Below are 16,597 nucleotides of genomic sequence, written 5' to 3'. Positions count from 1 at the left end.
AGATTGCAAAGAGTTGCAGCAAGATTAATGCTTGAGATATGTGTGAATACACACTACATTATTCTGGCAAATAACTGTTCATGTCTATGCCTTCTTAGCTTTCCCCGTCTTTGTTAAGCTTTTACAATTAATTATTAAATTAATTCTTAGGCATTAATCATTGGCCATACATTAATTTTAAATACAGCACCTTTCTAGTGATATCCATCACTCATAAGCATAGCATGCTGGCACCAAAATGAACTCTTCTCCAAGGCATTGGCTGAACACTAGTGAGAACCTCGTGTAAATATACACTAATTGAAAATACAATAAAGGTAAATAGACAATTCAACATCAGCAACTTCGAAGTTTAATCGAGTCAATTGGCATATAAAGTCGCAAACAGTCTGTAATTTGCAACTATTCAATGAATTAAGACGATAACGATAACTAAAGTGTGTGGTCTACAAACACGCAAGCATGTACAACCAGAAGAGTAGTGTGCTTGATATAGTGAACTGTCATGCACCTATTTGCTAGCTTAATAGACCAAATACCATTCAAATTGTGCATGTACAGGAAATTAAGCCTAGCAACAAGAAATCTATCTACATCATATCGCACATCAGCATTCAGCATAATATTATCAGTAGTGATATAACTATCCAAGAGGAAATAAAGACCTCTATATCCTCACTTCAAAAGCCTCCTTTGTTTGACATCAGAAACGTGGATCATAAGCTGCAATACACAATTAGCATGTTAAATTTTTAAAAAGGCAAAGTATATACACTAGAATAACAGATATTAATGATTATGCACCTTCGTTCCGACATAAAATGTAAGAAATAGGCCTCCAAGAACAGGTAATTCTGCAAATGGTATAATGTTGGATGTAATTGTGTTGACAAGAAAAATTTAAAGGAAATTGCAGAAATATTTATAGACAAAAGCCTTCTCTCTGGAAAAAAAACAGAATACAACCAATTAAAGCCTGATGGTATAATAACAAAGCCAATGAGGTTGGCAACCTGCACAGATTACAGACCAACAATAAAAAATAATATTGATTGAGCCTAATGTAAGCGAAGTCCTCAGATTTAGATGGACATTGGCAAATGAGATTGCTTTATCTTATAGTTGTTGCAAAATGTAGAAGAAAGAATTCTTACAGTCTATTTCTATTCAATCATTAGATCTTTATTTGCTAAGAAACTACAAGATTGATGACCAATGCAAATTAACCCAACTCATGTGAACTTTTGATGGTTGTGGCACTCCACTGATGTACTTCCTAAAAAAGGAATACTCTGTATCAGGAACCAAGCCTTATTTTGATACTCATCAGCCATACATCATAAAATCAGAGCAACTCCCACAAAAATGCAAAATTTCCAGCACTCAATATTTGATAAACAGATAAAGGTTTCATATTAGTGCTGGAGCAGGAGTATGCACAAGATACAGGCACTATCCCTCTAATCAATTAATCACTATTATCTTCTCAATAATAGAATAGCAAGGAGCCAAATACATGTGTTTCCTAGTAAGTAGAGTTCTTCACCTCACTTCTAATCACCCAAAATTTAAACTAGAAATTCAAAATTCTACACTTTCTTGCCTATGCTGGTAAGTGTGATGAAATGCAGTGGTAAATAAAAATAGCTCCATACCACTGCAATGGATTCCTAAATTAAATGGTTGACATAATGACAAGATAATAAACTTAAACAGTAGCGGTCAGGATTAAACAAGCAGAAAATCTTAAAAAACTAAATGCAAACAAAAATTTCTCGGTGACAAGTCAAAGAGAGACAGATCATGAGACAAGTAATAGTAATAGCTCCAGAAACTGCTTGAAGTTCATGCCAGATAACCACGCCAAAAGTGCTTTCCACCTACCAAAGAAAGAAAGAACTAAAAGTCATCAAAACAGAAGATTTAATAGCAACTAACTATGTACTGCTAAGAAAAGAGTTTGTCTGCAGAAAAGGTAAAGCATGGAAGAGGTTAGAAAAAAGGTAATTTCAAAGATATGGTAAAGGGAAGATGACCACTTCAGGACACATAAAGCAAATGACCATGACTAGACGAGTTCAATATTTTTATGTCGAAGCAAAATATGAGTGCCTCTCCTAGCTTGTCTTTCTATTGATGCCCTCACTGAGTGGTAAAAATTCTTAGTAAATAAACTTACCCCAAAATAAAAATAAAAAAAAAGTAACAAAGGCATTGAAGCTTTATATGTGCAATGAACCGGACCTATACTAATTAAACCAATTGCTTGTATCATAGTTAGAAATTTCACATTGTCTTCTCAAGACAATCACGGTGTACTAGCACGAGGAGATTTCTGATTTATGTATTTTTTTTTTTTTAAATACTATTAGCATTTAGCAGTAATAACAATGTTTTGCAAATTAATTTGGCATCAGTGTACAAAACATAGATGGCCAACCCAAATTAGTGTTCATACAACTTACAACAGAAAATGACACAAAGAACAACCCCCTCCTAGGACTGCAGGAGAACAACACGGCCACAAAATAATTTAAGTGCAAATGACTGTAACAGGGTCAACAACCCCCCCCCCCCCACAAGGGTTAACCAACATTGAACATTAGGCCATACATGGGGAAATGAAACTTTAAAGCTTGTACTCTGATTTTATTAGTTTCTACAACAATTCCTAGAACTTAATACTAAATATCTACACACGAAAAGGATTTTAGTCAGAATAAAAGAAATCACATAGAGAGACTCTTAAATTAAGCAGTTTTGACCAGAAATAAACCCCGTGCATACCTAGGTAATTGTAAATACCACAATTCTTAGTTATTGAAATACATTAACCAGGCCAAAGTCAACCCCACGACCAAAGATTATTTATTGTCAAGGAATAAATGAAAATCTTTTCATGTTAACCGCAATTCATATTCAAAGTTTTAAATCTACTTTGAAAAATTCAATACTGATCGTTAGGATATAAAACAGAAATTTAACAATTGCACCACCTTAAGCATATTTGCAGCCGATTTCACTATCATCTCGGGAATAAAAAAAATACACGTTAACCATGCTCATGAGAGAAGCTTCCTGAAGCAAAGGAAATAAACTGTCAGACGAGGAACAGAAACATATGCTCTTTAACTGACAAAGGTCATTATGAGAAATCAATATTTAAAAATTGTGAAGTACCACTCCAAATCAGGATAAATGACAAATTTAGCTTATTTTTACACAAAATTGAGAAAATAACCAATTTCTGAAAAGTTAGTCAATTTTAGCCGATAGGATACCCAAACTATCAGTAGAGTATCCACTTTATGGCAACAATTGTGAAGATCACCCACACATTTAAAAGCTTTCTGTGGGAACCCCCAAGAGGGATGTACATGTACCTATAATTATGAGGCAACATGAATTACACTTGTCACAAATAAACACTAGAAATTATAAACATGAACTGCCAAGGGAAAAAAAGATAGGTTTTACAAATTAACTGAGAAAAATAAAAAAGGATATGTAAAGTGGCAGAGTGGTACAACATATGAGCAAATAGTAAAGCAATACATATTTAAATATAATAATAATCCAAGTGACCAATTTGTGCAGATGGTCCAAAAATTTAGATACAAAAAAATAATTAACACAGTAACTAACAATGATTAACTAGCGTAAAAGTCCGTGCGCCTCTATATATATTAAAATATTATGTTGAATGAGTTTGTATACATATATAAATAATTTTTAAATACAATAAATGATTATTTTAACTTTTTACTAGATTGTCTTATTTAATTTTCATTTCATATATACTATTAGAGCGGTATTAGATAATTTTAGTGGTAAGAGCTTATTTTTTATCGTAGAGTTCAATTTTAACTTACCCCGACAATTTTGAGATTAGATATTTATTGAAAGCTAGATGATCTTAATTAATAAAAAAATAAAAAACTACATCATTATGACAAAAAAATTTGAAATTGTTTGTAAGGATATGCATCGTGTCACTTCGGGGTCGGGGATTACTATCCCCGCTGATGATCCCCGAACACACCTTGAATCCCAAACGGAGATTTTTTCATTACCGATCTACGCCGGAACGGGGATGCGGGGAATAATTAAAAAAAAGAATTTTATATTTTTAGTATATATAGAAAAAACCATCTACTAATTCGTAATATATAAAAACATTGATAATATCTCAGATTTTTTATATCAAATCATATTTAAACTGATTTATAATGTAAATGAATGACAAATTAAAAATTTATATTATATTGTAATGTAAAAAAATAGATCAATAAAACTATAGATTATTTTAAAATTATTATAATTTTTAAATACTATTTTTTATAAAACTTTATTTGATAAAATATATAAACAAATTTATCAAATAAAGTTTTATAAAAATAGTATTTAAAGAATTATAATAATTTTAAAATAATCTATAATTTTATTGATCTATTTTTTTACATTACAATATAATATATATATATATATAAACAAATCGGAGTTGATTAAGAGAATTTATACATGGGAAGTAAGCGAAACAAATGAAATTCTATAATAAAACTAAATAAAAAGGAGGCACGTAAATAATATAAATCAACATTTATTTACTCAAAAATTAAAGTAATAAAAACGAATTAGATAAAAAATAGAGTATATGACTTATCTAATAAAAATTTTAAAGTCAACTCAATAAGTGATGTAGCATAATGGTAGTGATATGAAATCTTTGAGTACAAGGTCTTGGGTTCGATTATTTGTAGATACAATACAATAGTCCTCTATTAATATATAGAAGGACATAATTTAAAACTACCCATACGGTTGAAAATAATCTAGAAAAATCTTTAAAGTCAAGAGTTGGGGGTTATTAGAAGTCTAAGAGATATATTCAGTTACTCTAAATTATGAGTTTATTAATTAGCTATCTAGAATGATCCAATGCATCTATAAATTCAAGTGTATTGATCTGCTTTGTATCTCAAAAAACTCAATCAGATTATATAAGTTATATGCAGTAGCATCTTTCTATATATTCATCTGGTGGTGTCAGAGCCCTGGTCTCTGGAATCCATAAATCCAGTAGCCATATAAACTCTTGTGCAAATCAGCGACAAGGTCAAAAGAAATGGCATCAAGTTCAAACAATGCAGCAACCTTTGCTTTATCTCAGACCTCAGTTCCAGTATTCGATGGTGATGTTTATGATTTTTGGAGCATCCAAATGAGAACTATATTTACTAGCTTAAAACCCGTGCGAGTCTCTATTAATATCTTATATTTTTGTTTGTATTAAAATAATATGTACTTGATTGGTTTTAAATTAATGTCTAATTTTGAATGTAGATGGTGATATTCGAATCTAAAATTTTTTATTATTTATATTTTTAGTACTAAAATCAAACGATTATATGATCATTTGATTTAAAAGATCTAACGGTTGGGATTAATAGAAATATTAAAAAGAGAGAATAACTAAATCAAGAGATTCAGCAAAAATTACCGATTATTATAGTTTAGTGTAGATAGTATATATAAATAATATAAATATTTATTGTTGGCGAAATTTGAACCTGATAACTTTAATAATACATAAATAATAATATAAATCTTTGTTGTTAGTGAGATTCGAACCAGAGAACCTAAGTATTGTATTCTTTTAATATTTAGATCGAACGGTCCTGATCATTTGATGAAGAAAATCCGACGGTCATGATTGAAAGAATAAACAAACCAACAAAAACAAGGGTATACAAATTATACATCATTCCCGTTATTATAGTATAGTATAGATTTCACAAGGATTATGGGAACTTGTTCAAAATGGATATGAACAACCCGAAGATGTAGCAGCACTTGCAGCCTGGGATGCAGATAGAAGGAAGCAATACAACAATAATATCATGAAGGATGCGAAGGCCCTGCTTTGCTTTACATTCAGGAAGGTATCAGCAAGGTAATATTTCCAAGAATCATGGGAGCAACAACTTCAAAGGAGGCCTCGGAAATTCTGAAGAATAAATTTAAAAGCTCAGAAAAGGTAATATCGATCAAACTTCAATCTCTTTGGAAAGAGTTTGATAATTTGTTAATGAAAGAAGGTGAATAGATAAAAGTATTCTTCTCTCGTGTTTCAAATATCATTTATCAAATTCGGAGTTTTGGAGACACAATTGAAGATAAGAAAATTATTGAAAAGATATTGAGAAGTTTACCGATCAGATATGATAATGTTGTGGCTGCTATCAAAGAATCAAATGATTTATCTCAATTAACTCTTGTTGAGTTAATTGGATCGCTTGAAACTCATGAAAGCAGAATGTCCAGGTTTACTAACCAGCCCATAGTCCGAGTCCAAGTTAAGCTTCACAAACAAAGAAAGGAAGAATTATGAAGGTCCTAGTCCGAAATTCCAAAAATCAGGAAGCAATTATCGAGGAAGGGGGAGAGGACATCCCCACGACAAGGGAAGAAAGAATCAGCATCAAAATTCCTGTTTGTACTGCAACTTGTGTCGTAAAAATGGGCATCATACAAATGATTTTAGGTAAAAATGTACGAGGTGCACCCGCCCTAATCATTTTGACAAAGATTGTTGGTTTCGACAAAAACAAAAGGCCAATTTTTCTGAGAGCAGTGAAGCTTCAGCTCAGTTGTTTTATTCTTACCTTAATACTCAGGAAACAAGTGATATTTGGTACGTTGACAGCGGTTGCTCTAACCACATGACAGGAGGCAGGAACTTCTTTGTTAAGCTTAATGAGAATATGAAATCGTAAGTCACTCTTCGAGATGGAAAACGTCACAACGTTGAAGGCAAATGAGTAGTTGTTGTACAAACTAAGGAAGGAGCTTCTAAACTCATTCACGATGTTCTTTTTGTTCCAAGCCTAACACAAAATCTTTCAAGTGTTGGTCAATTGGCACAAAAAGGATATATTGTTAAATTTGAAGGAAATCATTGTCTACTCATTGACAAGAAGACATATCAGTTGATTACTAATATCCACATGACACCTAACAAGGTTTAGCCTTTGAAAATGCCTTCTATTGAAAATTATTCTCTGAAAGCTGAAAGTGATGAGTCCCTACTATGGCATCTTAGATTTGGTCATCTTCATTTCAATGGCATAAAATTATTAAAGGAAAAAGAAATGGTTCTTGGCGTGCCTACAATTGCGGAAAAGAATCAAAACTTACGTGAAGGCTGCATTTTTGGAAAACAGCATCGTTTGCCTTTTTCTAAGTCATCTTGGAGAGCTAAATTCCCACTTGAACTAGTCGATAGGTTTTCTTAGACTAGGACTAAGGCTGTTGATGTTAAGATTCTTAGAATAGGACTATCTTGTAATTTTTGCATGTAATTGATAAATTTTATGAAATATACTCGTCTGATATATGAATGAAATTTCCTTTAATTGCAAGATTTGGTCTTTGTTACTCAAATTATATGACTGTGCATGTTTTAATTGCAATTTGTTAATCTTTACTTCATCGATTTTTAACTTTATCTTGTGATGAATGTTTTGATTAAATTTTGATGATTAGAGGAAACAATTGAAGCACGGGTTCATGCATCTGAACCTGTGATAATTGAAGCTGAGAATGTTACTTCTCAGAAAGAAACAGCAGCTCAAAGTTCTGATACTTTGAAAAGGAAATCTGTAAATTCTGATGTTGCTGCAGCAACTCCTTCATTGGCCTGGAGATTGAAGAAAATGAAGGCTAGGAGGTATTTGGCTAAGGCTATATCAGAAGAGACTGAAGAAGCCGAGGAAGGGGATCAGGAATCTCTGATCTCAGAAGAACCAATTATCATTGAAGCCCTTCCAGCTCAAGCCAAAGACATTGCTAATGACACAGTTGTTACCCCTCATGTCTCTCCTATTAAAGATACAGATGATGCTAAAGAACAAACTGATAATTCTGAAATAGATATTCATAATTTGAATATACCTGAAGTTCTTTATCTGGAAGCTCCATCTACATCAAAGACACCAGCTCTGGAGATAAATTCTGCTGATCAGAATTTAGATTATGTTATTCCTGCAACAAGCCCTTCTCTTGCTGGAAAAAGATATTTTCTGCTATTTATTGATGATTACACCCGCATTAATTGGGTATATTTTCTGGAGCACAAATTTGAGGCATTTCTTCATTTTACTACATTTAAAGCTCAACCAGAAAAACAGTGTGGTCATCCTCTGAAAATTTTAAGATCTGATCGTGGAGGTGTATTCACAAATAATGAGTTCCAAAAATTCTGCAAAGAACACGGAATAAAAAGGGAGCTCACTGTATGACGTACGCCTCAACAGAACGGTGTCGCCTAATGAAAAAATAGGACTTGAGATGGCCAGAAGTATGCTCCAAGGTAAAGAAATTTGCCTACAAATTTATGGGTAGAGGCTGTTAATACAACAGTTTACATTTTGAATAGATCTCCTACAAAAGCTGTGAGAAATAGAACACCTAATGAAGCATGGTTTGAAGAAAAACCCAAGGTTTATCATTTTAAAATATTTGGCAGCATCGCTTATGCTCATGTTCCTAAAGAAAACTGAGACAAGCTGGATGGAATGGGGAAAAGTGCATATTCTTTGGTTATAGTAAGAAATCGAACATATTTCGGTTGTTTAATCCTATAACCAGTCAACTTGTGATTTCTAGAGAAGTTATTTTTGACGAAGCGGCAACATGGAATTTGGACATATGTGGTTGATAACTTTCAAAAAATTGACTTTGTTGAGCATCTATTTTCACAAGAAAGAGAACCAGAAAATCAACAAGTTAAAGAAATTAGCATTCGGCCCGAAGATGTCGATGCATATTCAGAATTTCCACCGTAGAAGACTCGATATTTAAATGACATGGTCTTACTATCTATCGAACCACAAAGTTTTGAGGAAGCTTCACAAGAAAATTCATGGAGGATGGCAATGGATGAAGAACTGAGAAAAATCAGACTTGGGAGCTCATAAAGAGGCCTAAAAACAAAGATGTTATTGGACTAAAATGGGTATATAAAAAAAATATAACGACAATGGTTCGGTACGAAATATAAGGCTCGTTTGGTCATGAAAGGTTATTCACAACAACCTTGAGTTATCTTCAACGAGACTTTTGCACCGGTTGTTCGGATGGAAACTATAAGAACAGTCCTTGCTCTAGCTGCGCAACTCAAGTTGAATGTGTATCAACTAGATGTAAAATCTGCATTTCTTAACGGTGATCTCGAAGAAGAGATATTTGTAGAACAGTCACAAGGATACGTCATTAAGGAACACAAGAATAAAATTTATCACCTCAAAAAGGCCCTTTACAGATTAAAGCAGGCCCCCCGAGCTTGGAATAGAAAAATCAATTCCTATTTCCAACGAAACAAGTTTCTAAGAAGTCCATATGAACCTTCACTCTATGTCAAGAAGGAGAATATAAATTTTCTGATTGTTTGATTGTACGTAGATGATCTGATCGACACTTGTACAAATGAAAAAATGGTTGAAGATTTCAAAAAAGCCATGATGAAGGAGTACGAGATGACTGACCTTGGACATATGAAATATTTCCTCGGAATGCAAGTAAAGCAATCACCGGGTGAAATATTTATTTCACAAGAGAAGTACGCATATGATATACTCAAGAAGTTAGTCTCTTGCTACTCCTATGGCAATCAATGAAAAATTATCCAAATATGATGAAAAGTAAGAAGGTTGACGAGAAAGTGTATAGAAGCTTAGTTGGCTCTTTAATTTATCTTACTAACACAAGGCCAGATTTGGTGTTTCAAGATTTATGAGTGAGCCATGTAAAGCTCATTTTGCAGCAGCAAAGAGGATACTGCGATATCTCAAAGGGACAAAAAACTACGGACTGCTCTACAGGTCTGAAGAAGATAACAAGCTGGTAGGTTTCACGGATAGCGATTGGGCAGGTGTACTTGTTCAGTCTTGGTACAAAAGCCTTCTCCTAGTCATCTAGGAAGCAAAAGGCAGTAGCCCTCTCCTCCGCTGAAGCAGAATATGTGGCAGCCACAAGTGCAGCCTGTGAAGCAATATAGTTAAAGAGGATTCTAGCAGACATGCAACTACAAGAGGATGAATCTACTGTTATATATTGTGACAACATATCAGCTATTGCACTGAAAAAGAACCCTGTTTTTCACAGCCGAACAAAACATATTGAAATTCGTCATCATTTCATTTGAGAACTTGTTGAAGATGGTGAGCTGAAAATTCTGCATTGTCAAACCGGAGAACAAATAGCAGATGTCTTTACAAAACCGCTGTCGGCCTCTAAGTTTAATTATTTTCAAAATTTGCGTGGACTCTCTAGATTTTACCAGATTAGGGGGAGTGTTGAAAATAATCTAGAAAAATCTTTAAGATATTACATTAAGGTGAAAAGTCAATAGTCTGGGAGTTATTAGAAGTCTAAGAGATATATTCAATTACTCTAAATTCTAAGCTTATTAATTAGCTATCTACAATGATCCAAGGCATCTATAAATTCAAGTGTACTGATCTGCTTTGTATCTCAGAAAAAAACAATCAGATTATATAAGTTATATGCAGTATCATCTTTCTATATATTCATTTTTATATCTAAAAAAATCCTCACGTACTTGTACTATTACTTAACTAACACAAAGTCCCCAGATACAGGTAACTTAATCATCACATCAGTGTTAACATGCTACTTTCTCACTTGTGTTCTCTCACCAATGATTAAATGCAAAAAAAAAAATAATGCAAACATAAGATAAAAGAGCTTACCTAACAAGCCATTTGTTGAAGGAAGCATGCCAGTTTTTCCAAAAGCTTTCCAAGTTATAGCAATTATTTATACACTTGGGCATATTTTCAGGTTTCTCGATACCACTTACCTAAATTCATATAGCAGTACAGAGGAGTTTTTGTTAATAAAAGAGAAATAGAACATATTATTAGTACACCGGTTCAAGGAGCATACCAGCGCCCAGAACAGAAAGTAGCGCCAGATAGAAAGAACTTCAGCCACATGAAATTTAGTACCTGTCCAATATGAAATTATACTTTCAACAGTTTAGCCATTTTAAACCTGTTGCAGTAATTATAAAAGCCATTCCAAGATCCTGATTGGAGCAATGCAAGCACTCATACATTGTTGGAAAAACTTTTGCAGTTGCTAGTACAGTGTTGCCTTTTATCTTAATATTATATGGACCTATTAAATATTTAAATGTAATCTCAACTACCTTCTGTTTGGGGTCTCCTCTAGTTGCTCGTGAATTTGACTATTCCTTTGTCTTGCGTATGGTTTTGGTTGAAAACTAAACTACAATTGAAGTTTTAAAACTCTAGTGTTGGATAAATATGACCTCAACTCTCATGACTATAGGAATACATATTGCAATGACAAGTATTTGTAGATATAAAAATAATTTAGAATTAAATTACTGCAAAAATGTCTCATATTTTGTAAACAATTATTAATATTCTTAGATTTTAATGATAACGTTATTAGCAGTTGCAAATATTGATTCTAGTTTGTTAATTTCTCTAAACAGATGGAACTTGTTGACCAGAATTATGACCAAAAGCACTATACTTGTATAGTCTTCTGCTGTAATGATGAAAATGTACATTTTCATAAACAGATTAGAGATAAGTTTGGCCGTCAAGTTGAAGCTTTTTTTGTGATATTTGTCTCCATCCAATTTCATATGCTGTTCTACTGTACACATTCTCTTCCTAATATTATGGCGCTGGGTGTTGGTAATTACAGTGGACATCACTACTATATGCGATTGTTATGAAGTTCATATTGATACATGCACTTCACTGTACAAACATTTTGTACTGATGATTTGTTGACCTTTTGCAGTTAATATGGCTTATGGGTACTGGTTTAGAGGGAGTTTTTATGCAGCCTTAAATTGTCTGGTATGTCATCTTTGAGATATAACCTCTATTACTAGCGACATTTGATTATAAGATTATTAAATAAAACGATAATAATTATGCAGACGTAAATTGTTGCGCTGGCTACTAAATTTTAAGCCTTATTAAACTTCGCCAAATTTTGTTCAAACGCTGTATCTTTCTTGTTGGCCAGATTTTTGCTACAGTCATCTTCCGATGCAACATATTGCTGCTGCTCGGCCCTCTTGGACTAGAACTCTTGCTGGTACATGTTGGGGGCTTCTCTTTTTCTCTGTGTGTCAGGAAGGGACTGAATAGTATAAACAATGGGAGTATGTTGTTAGTATTAGTAAGGCTAATTAGGTCTTTCAAGTACTATTAGTAATGTGCTAGTAAGGAGTAGACTATAAATACCTAGTCAGTTGTAACATTTCAGGTTATGAATGATAATATGGAAAAGACATTTGCCACCATCTCCTTCTCTCTCTATAACTGAATTTCTCTCTCTCTAAACCTATCTTCTTTCTCAAGTCTCTCTACTCTCTCTCTGATCTCCTTCTTCTCTGTCTAAACTCTACATTTCTGCTCTCATTTCACATTATCTAGCTGCTGCTACTCTATTAAGTATTAACCAGAAAACACCAAAAATAGTAAGAAATTAGGTCAGGAACTTACTAATTCCTGACTAATAACGTTAGGAAGGGACTGAATAATATAAACAATGGGAGTGTGTTGTTAGTATTAGTAAGGGTAATTAGGTCTTTTCAAGTACTATTAGTAATCTGCTAGTAAGGAGTAGACTATAAATACCTAGTCAGTTGTAACATTTTAGTTTATGAATGATAATTTGGAAAAGGCATTTGCCACCATCTCCTCTCTGTACTTTCTCTCTCCATAACTGAATTCTCTCTCTCTAAACCTATCTTCTTTCTCAAGTCTCTTTCTGTTATCCTTCTTCTCTGTCTAAACTCCACATTTCTGCTCTCATTTCACATTATCTAGCTGTTGTACTACTCTATTAACCAGAAAACACAATGGAGTGTTTGGTTCAACAATTCTGAGTATGAGATATGGAATTGAAATGGATAAAACCCATACCATGTGTTTGGTTGAATTTTTTTTATTTTAAAACTCATTCCTGATACCCATGAAGTATAGGGTTTAGAAACGCATGTGAGTAGGTGAGTATGAGCTAAATTAAACTCTTGGGTATCATTTTCATTTTATACTCTGGCTCGTCTTTCTTTTTAACTAAAATATAATTCTTTTTTTATCACAAATTACAATATTGATGAATAAAAAATGTGAATGTATATTTTATTTTTTTAGATATTATATAAAAATATTTATAAACTCATATTTTAATAAAAAAAATTATCCAAAATACTAGTTTTTATTTTATTTTTTTGGCGATTTTACTATCTTTTAAATTTTTTTGCAAAAATATGGAATCAACCAAAATAAAAAAGACATACAAATAGTTGAATCCAGTTTTTTTTGTTGCATTTGAGGTTACATGGAATGACATAAATTCGTCGAACTGAATCAAGTTGCATAAAACAGTATTTTCATAAAAAAATTGGAAAATAGTATTTTTGAAAATATAAAAGTATTTTTGCAAATTTTTTAAAACAATTATAGTATATTTGTAAAAATATTTTTAGCCTTAGGTATTTTTCAAAAAAACTCTATTACTAATTATGATTAAATCAAGTGATCGTGTATGATTTTAGTTTTTAATATTAATATAATAAAGTAACAAAAAAAATAATAAATGTCTTTTGATTCTTGATTCCAATTAGTTTATCAACCAGTATCATTCTCATCCCATTTTTGAACCAAACAGATGACATCAAGTATTGATAGAGAATAAATAAATCCTGATTACGTAGTTAATGTTGCGTTAATTACACATGATTTGGGCTACAAGTCCAATAAGAAGATGTATGACATTCAGATAAAAAAGGTTAACACATTGATCAGGCTTGATGGACCAGATCAGGTCTGATGGAACAAAAAAGACCCAAAATGCTGAATATTAATTAATTTCATAATTAATTAATAAGGGATAAGTCAGTTGATAAGATGAATCCTAGTGGAGAAATAAATCTTTGTAGATTGTCCTCCAAGGAATCTGGTGGGATAAGAAATCAACTTCCTACCTCTTATGACTCCAAAGTCCATTCTAATTCTGAGACTTGCCCACCAAGTCTCCTAACCCAAGTCCAATTCAAGGACTCTCAACATCTATATAAGGGGCCTCACCCCACAAATCAGTGTTAAGGGGAACACACACAAGTATAGAACCAAACAAACAATGCAAAACACACACTCAATATATGACGCGGAAAAACCCACGTCCCAACTTGTATTATTAATCAAAATAATTATCAATAATACAATCAATCTCACCAAACGGTATTCACTCAAGCGATACTTAAGTCAAATAATACTCAAGCATACATCAAAACAATAACATGACTATGTATATATAGCCATCACAAACTTAACCAACAAGACATACCTAATCTGATTACAATAATAATTGTCTACCCATACAATTATTACTCATTCCCATTATAATAATAATTATCAACACATACAATTATTACCCAACTCAATTATGATAATAATTGTCTACCCATACAATTATTACCCAATTCAATTATATTTTCTATCACCAAGCCCATACTACCTATTGGGTTTAACCCCAACAATCCTCCCCTTCAACCCAATATGATTTCATGCACAACCGAATTAACAGTCACCATCAAGCCATCGACGTCGATCGCCCAATACCTCCCCTCGAACAATAACCCCTCCTTCTAGTACAAAAAGATTTCTCTTATCTTTTCGACCTTCGAGTATCTCTAAATCTCCCTTAGTGACTTTCAACATACTGTTCTTCATCATAACAGTATATCCAAAATCAACTAATTTACCCAAGGAAATTAGATTTCGATTTAACTCCGGTATGTATCTTACTTGAGTTAACTTCTGAACACGACCGTTGTGACATTTCATTGTTACCTCACCGATGCCAGCAACCTTTACCGTTTTACCGTTCGGTAAAGTTACAATCTTTCCCTCACACTTTTTGTAGGACGTGAACCACTCTCTCCTACCACATATGTGATGAGAACATCCCGAGTCAAGCACCCATTCTTCTTTTGATCCCTTCTCTTCTTGAACCAAAAGAACATCTTCATCATCTTCTACAAGCGAAACACTACCCCCTCGATTTTTCTTTAACTCTCTCAAGTCTTATCTTGCCTTTGGACACATAAATTGTATATGACCCAATTCCTTACAATAAAAACACATGATATTAGGGTTATGTTTCTTAGCATACTTCTTTTCCGTGTCACGTGCACGTACCACGAATGCACTTCCATCAGATGTGTCACTCGATTCTTGTTTCCTCAATCTTTCGGCCTCCAGAAGAACAACAATAGTCTCATCCAAATCTAACTTCGTTTTCCCAACCAATAAAGAAGTCATCACAATATTATACTTCTTTAGTAGAGACACTAGTAGTAGAACAACTTTGTCCTCATCCTTTAATTTTTCATCCAAATTATTTAGCTGGTTGATTAAGCCATTAAAACGATTCAGATGATCTCTTAAATCTCCGTCTTCTTCCATCTTGAGTCCGAACAAATCTTTCTTGAGAAACAGCTTGTTGGCCAAAGATTTTGAGTGATAAGTCTTCGTTAACTTCTCCCACAAATTCTTGGGATTGTCCTCTTCAAGAACATTATACTTGATTTCCGGTGCAAGGGCCAATCGGATCGTTGATGCCGCACGTAACTTCATGTTTCCCCACTTTGTATCATCAACTTCAGTAGGCTTCTTCCCTCCGAGAGTCGCATATAACCCTCGTTGAATTAACAGTTCTTTTACTGTGCTTTGCCACAAGGTAAAATTGTTTCTTCCATTAAACAATTCAATCTCAAATCCCCCAACCTTCTCCATCATGAACCTTGGATCTTGATACCAATTGTTAGGGGGAACACACACAAGTATAGAAACAAACAAACAATGCAAAACACACACTCAATATATGACGCGGAAAAACCCACGTCCCAACTTGTATTATTAATCAAAACAATTATCAATAATACAATCAATCTCACCAAACGGTATTCACTCAAGCGATACTTAAGTAAAATAATACTCAAGCATACATTAAAACAATAACATGACTATGTATATATAACCATCACAAACTTAGCCAACAAGATATACCTAATCTGATTACAATAATAATTGTCTACCCATACAATTATTACTCATTCTCATTATAATAATAATTTTCAATACATGTAATTATTACCCAACTCAATTATGATAATAATTGTCTACCCATATAATTATTACCCAATTCAATTATGTTTCTATCACCAAGCCCATACTACCTATTGGGTTTAACCCCAACAATCAGAACTGCGTTTTTGACTTGATCCTTAGCAATCAGGAAGGTACGTAGGCATCTTGTTAAGGTAGATTGAGTCACGAAACACAAGAGTAGTCAAATCGAGCCTCGAAGCTCACGTTTCTTAGTAATAGATACAACAATTATTATACCTTAGTTTTTGATCCATAACATTTGGCGCCATCTGTGGGAAGCACAACAACCATGGCGAGAACACGGAGAACAATCAGGGCCATTGAAGGAGGAACACCCACGGGGACAA

At 33.2% G+C, this 16,597-nt stretch overlaps 1 protein-coding gene and 1 long non-coding RNA gene across 2 annotated transcripts in view; one reads left to right on the top strand and one right to left on the bottom strand.

The window, feature by feature from the left end:
• Positions 1-341: 341 nt before the first annotated feature.
• Positions 342-11,115, bottom strand: LOC141664011 (uncharacterized). The gene is made up of 5 exons (XR_012551783.1): positions 10,969-11,115; positions 10,773-10,882; positions 2,997-3,078; positions 805-1,880; positions 342-723 (listed from the first exon to the last, which is right to left on the bottom strand). It is a non-coding gene; the product is annotated as an uncharacterized LOC141664011 (long non-coding RNA).
• Positions 11,116-11,545: 430 nt separating this feature from the next.
• The window catches only part of LOC141671929 (dol-P-Man:Man(7)GlcNAc(2)-PP-Dol alpha-1,6-mannosyltransferase-like), a 236,559-nt gene continuing 231,507 nt past the window's right edge, over positions 11,546-16,597 (top strand). The window contains exons 1-3 of the mRNA XM_074478418.1: positions 11,546-11,753; positions 11,863-11,921; positions 12,094-12,165. Of these exons, the coding sequence (XP_074334519.1) occupies positions 11,546-11,753; positions 11,863-11,921; positions 12,094-12,165 (339 nt within the window). The remainder of the gene's footprint in view (positions 11,754-11,862; positions 11,922-12,093; positions 12,166-16,597) is intronic.

Source organism: Apium graveolens, chromosome 1 (assembly GCF_009905375.1).
Source record: "Apium graveolens cultivar Ventura chromosome 1, ASM990537v1, whole genome shotgun sequence".
Classification (NCBI taxonomy): Eukaryota; Viridiplantae; Streptophyta; class Magnoliopsida; order Apiales; family Apiaceae; genus Apium; species Apium graveolens.
Note: the sequence above shows the minus strand (reverse complement) of the source record. Positions and strands in the feature narration are given on the sequence as shown.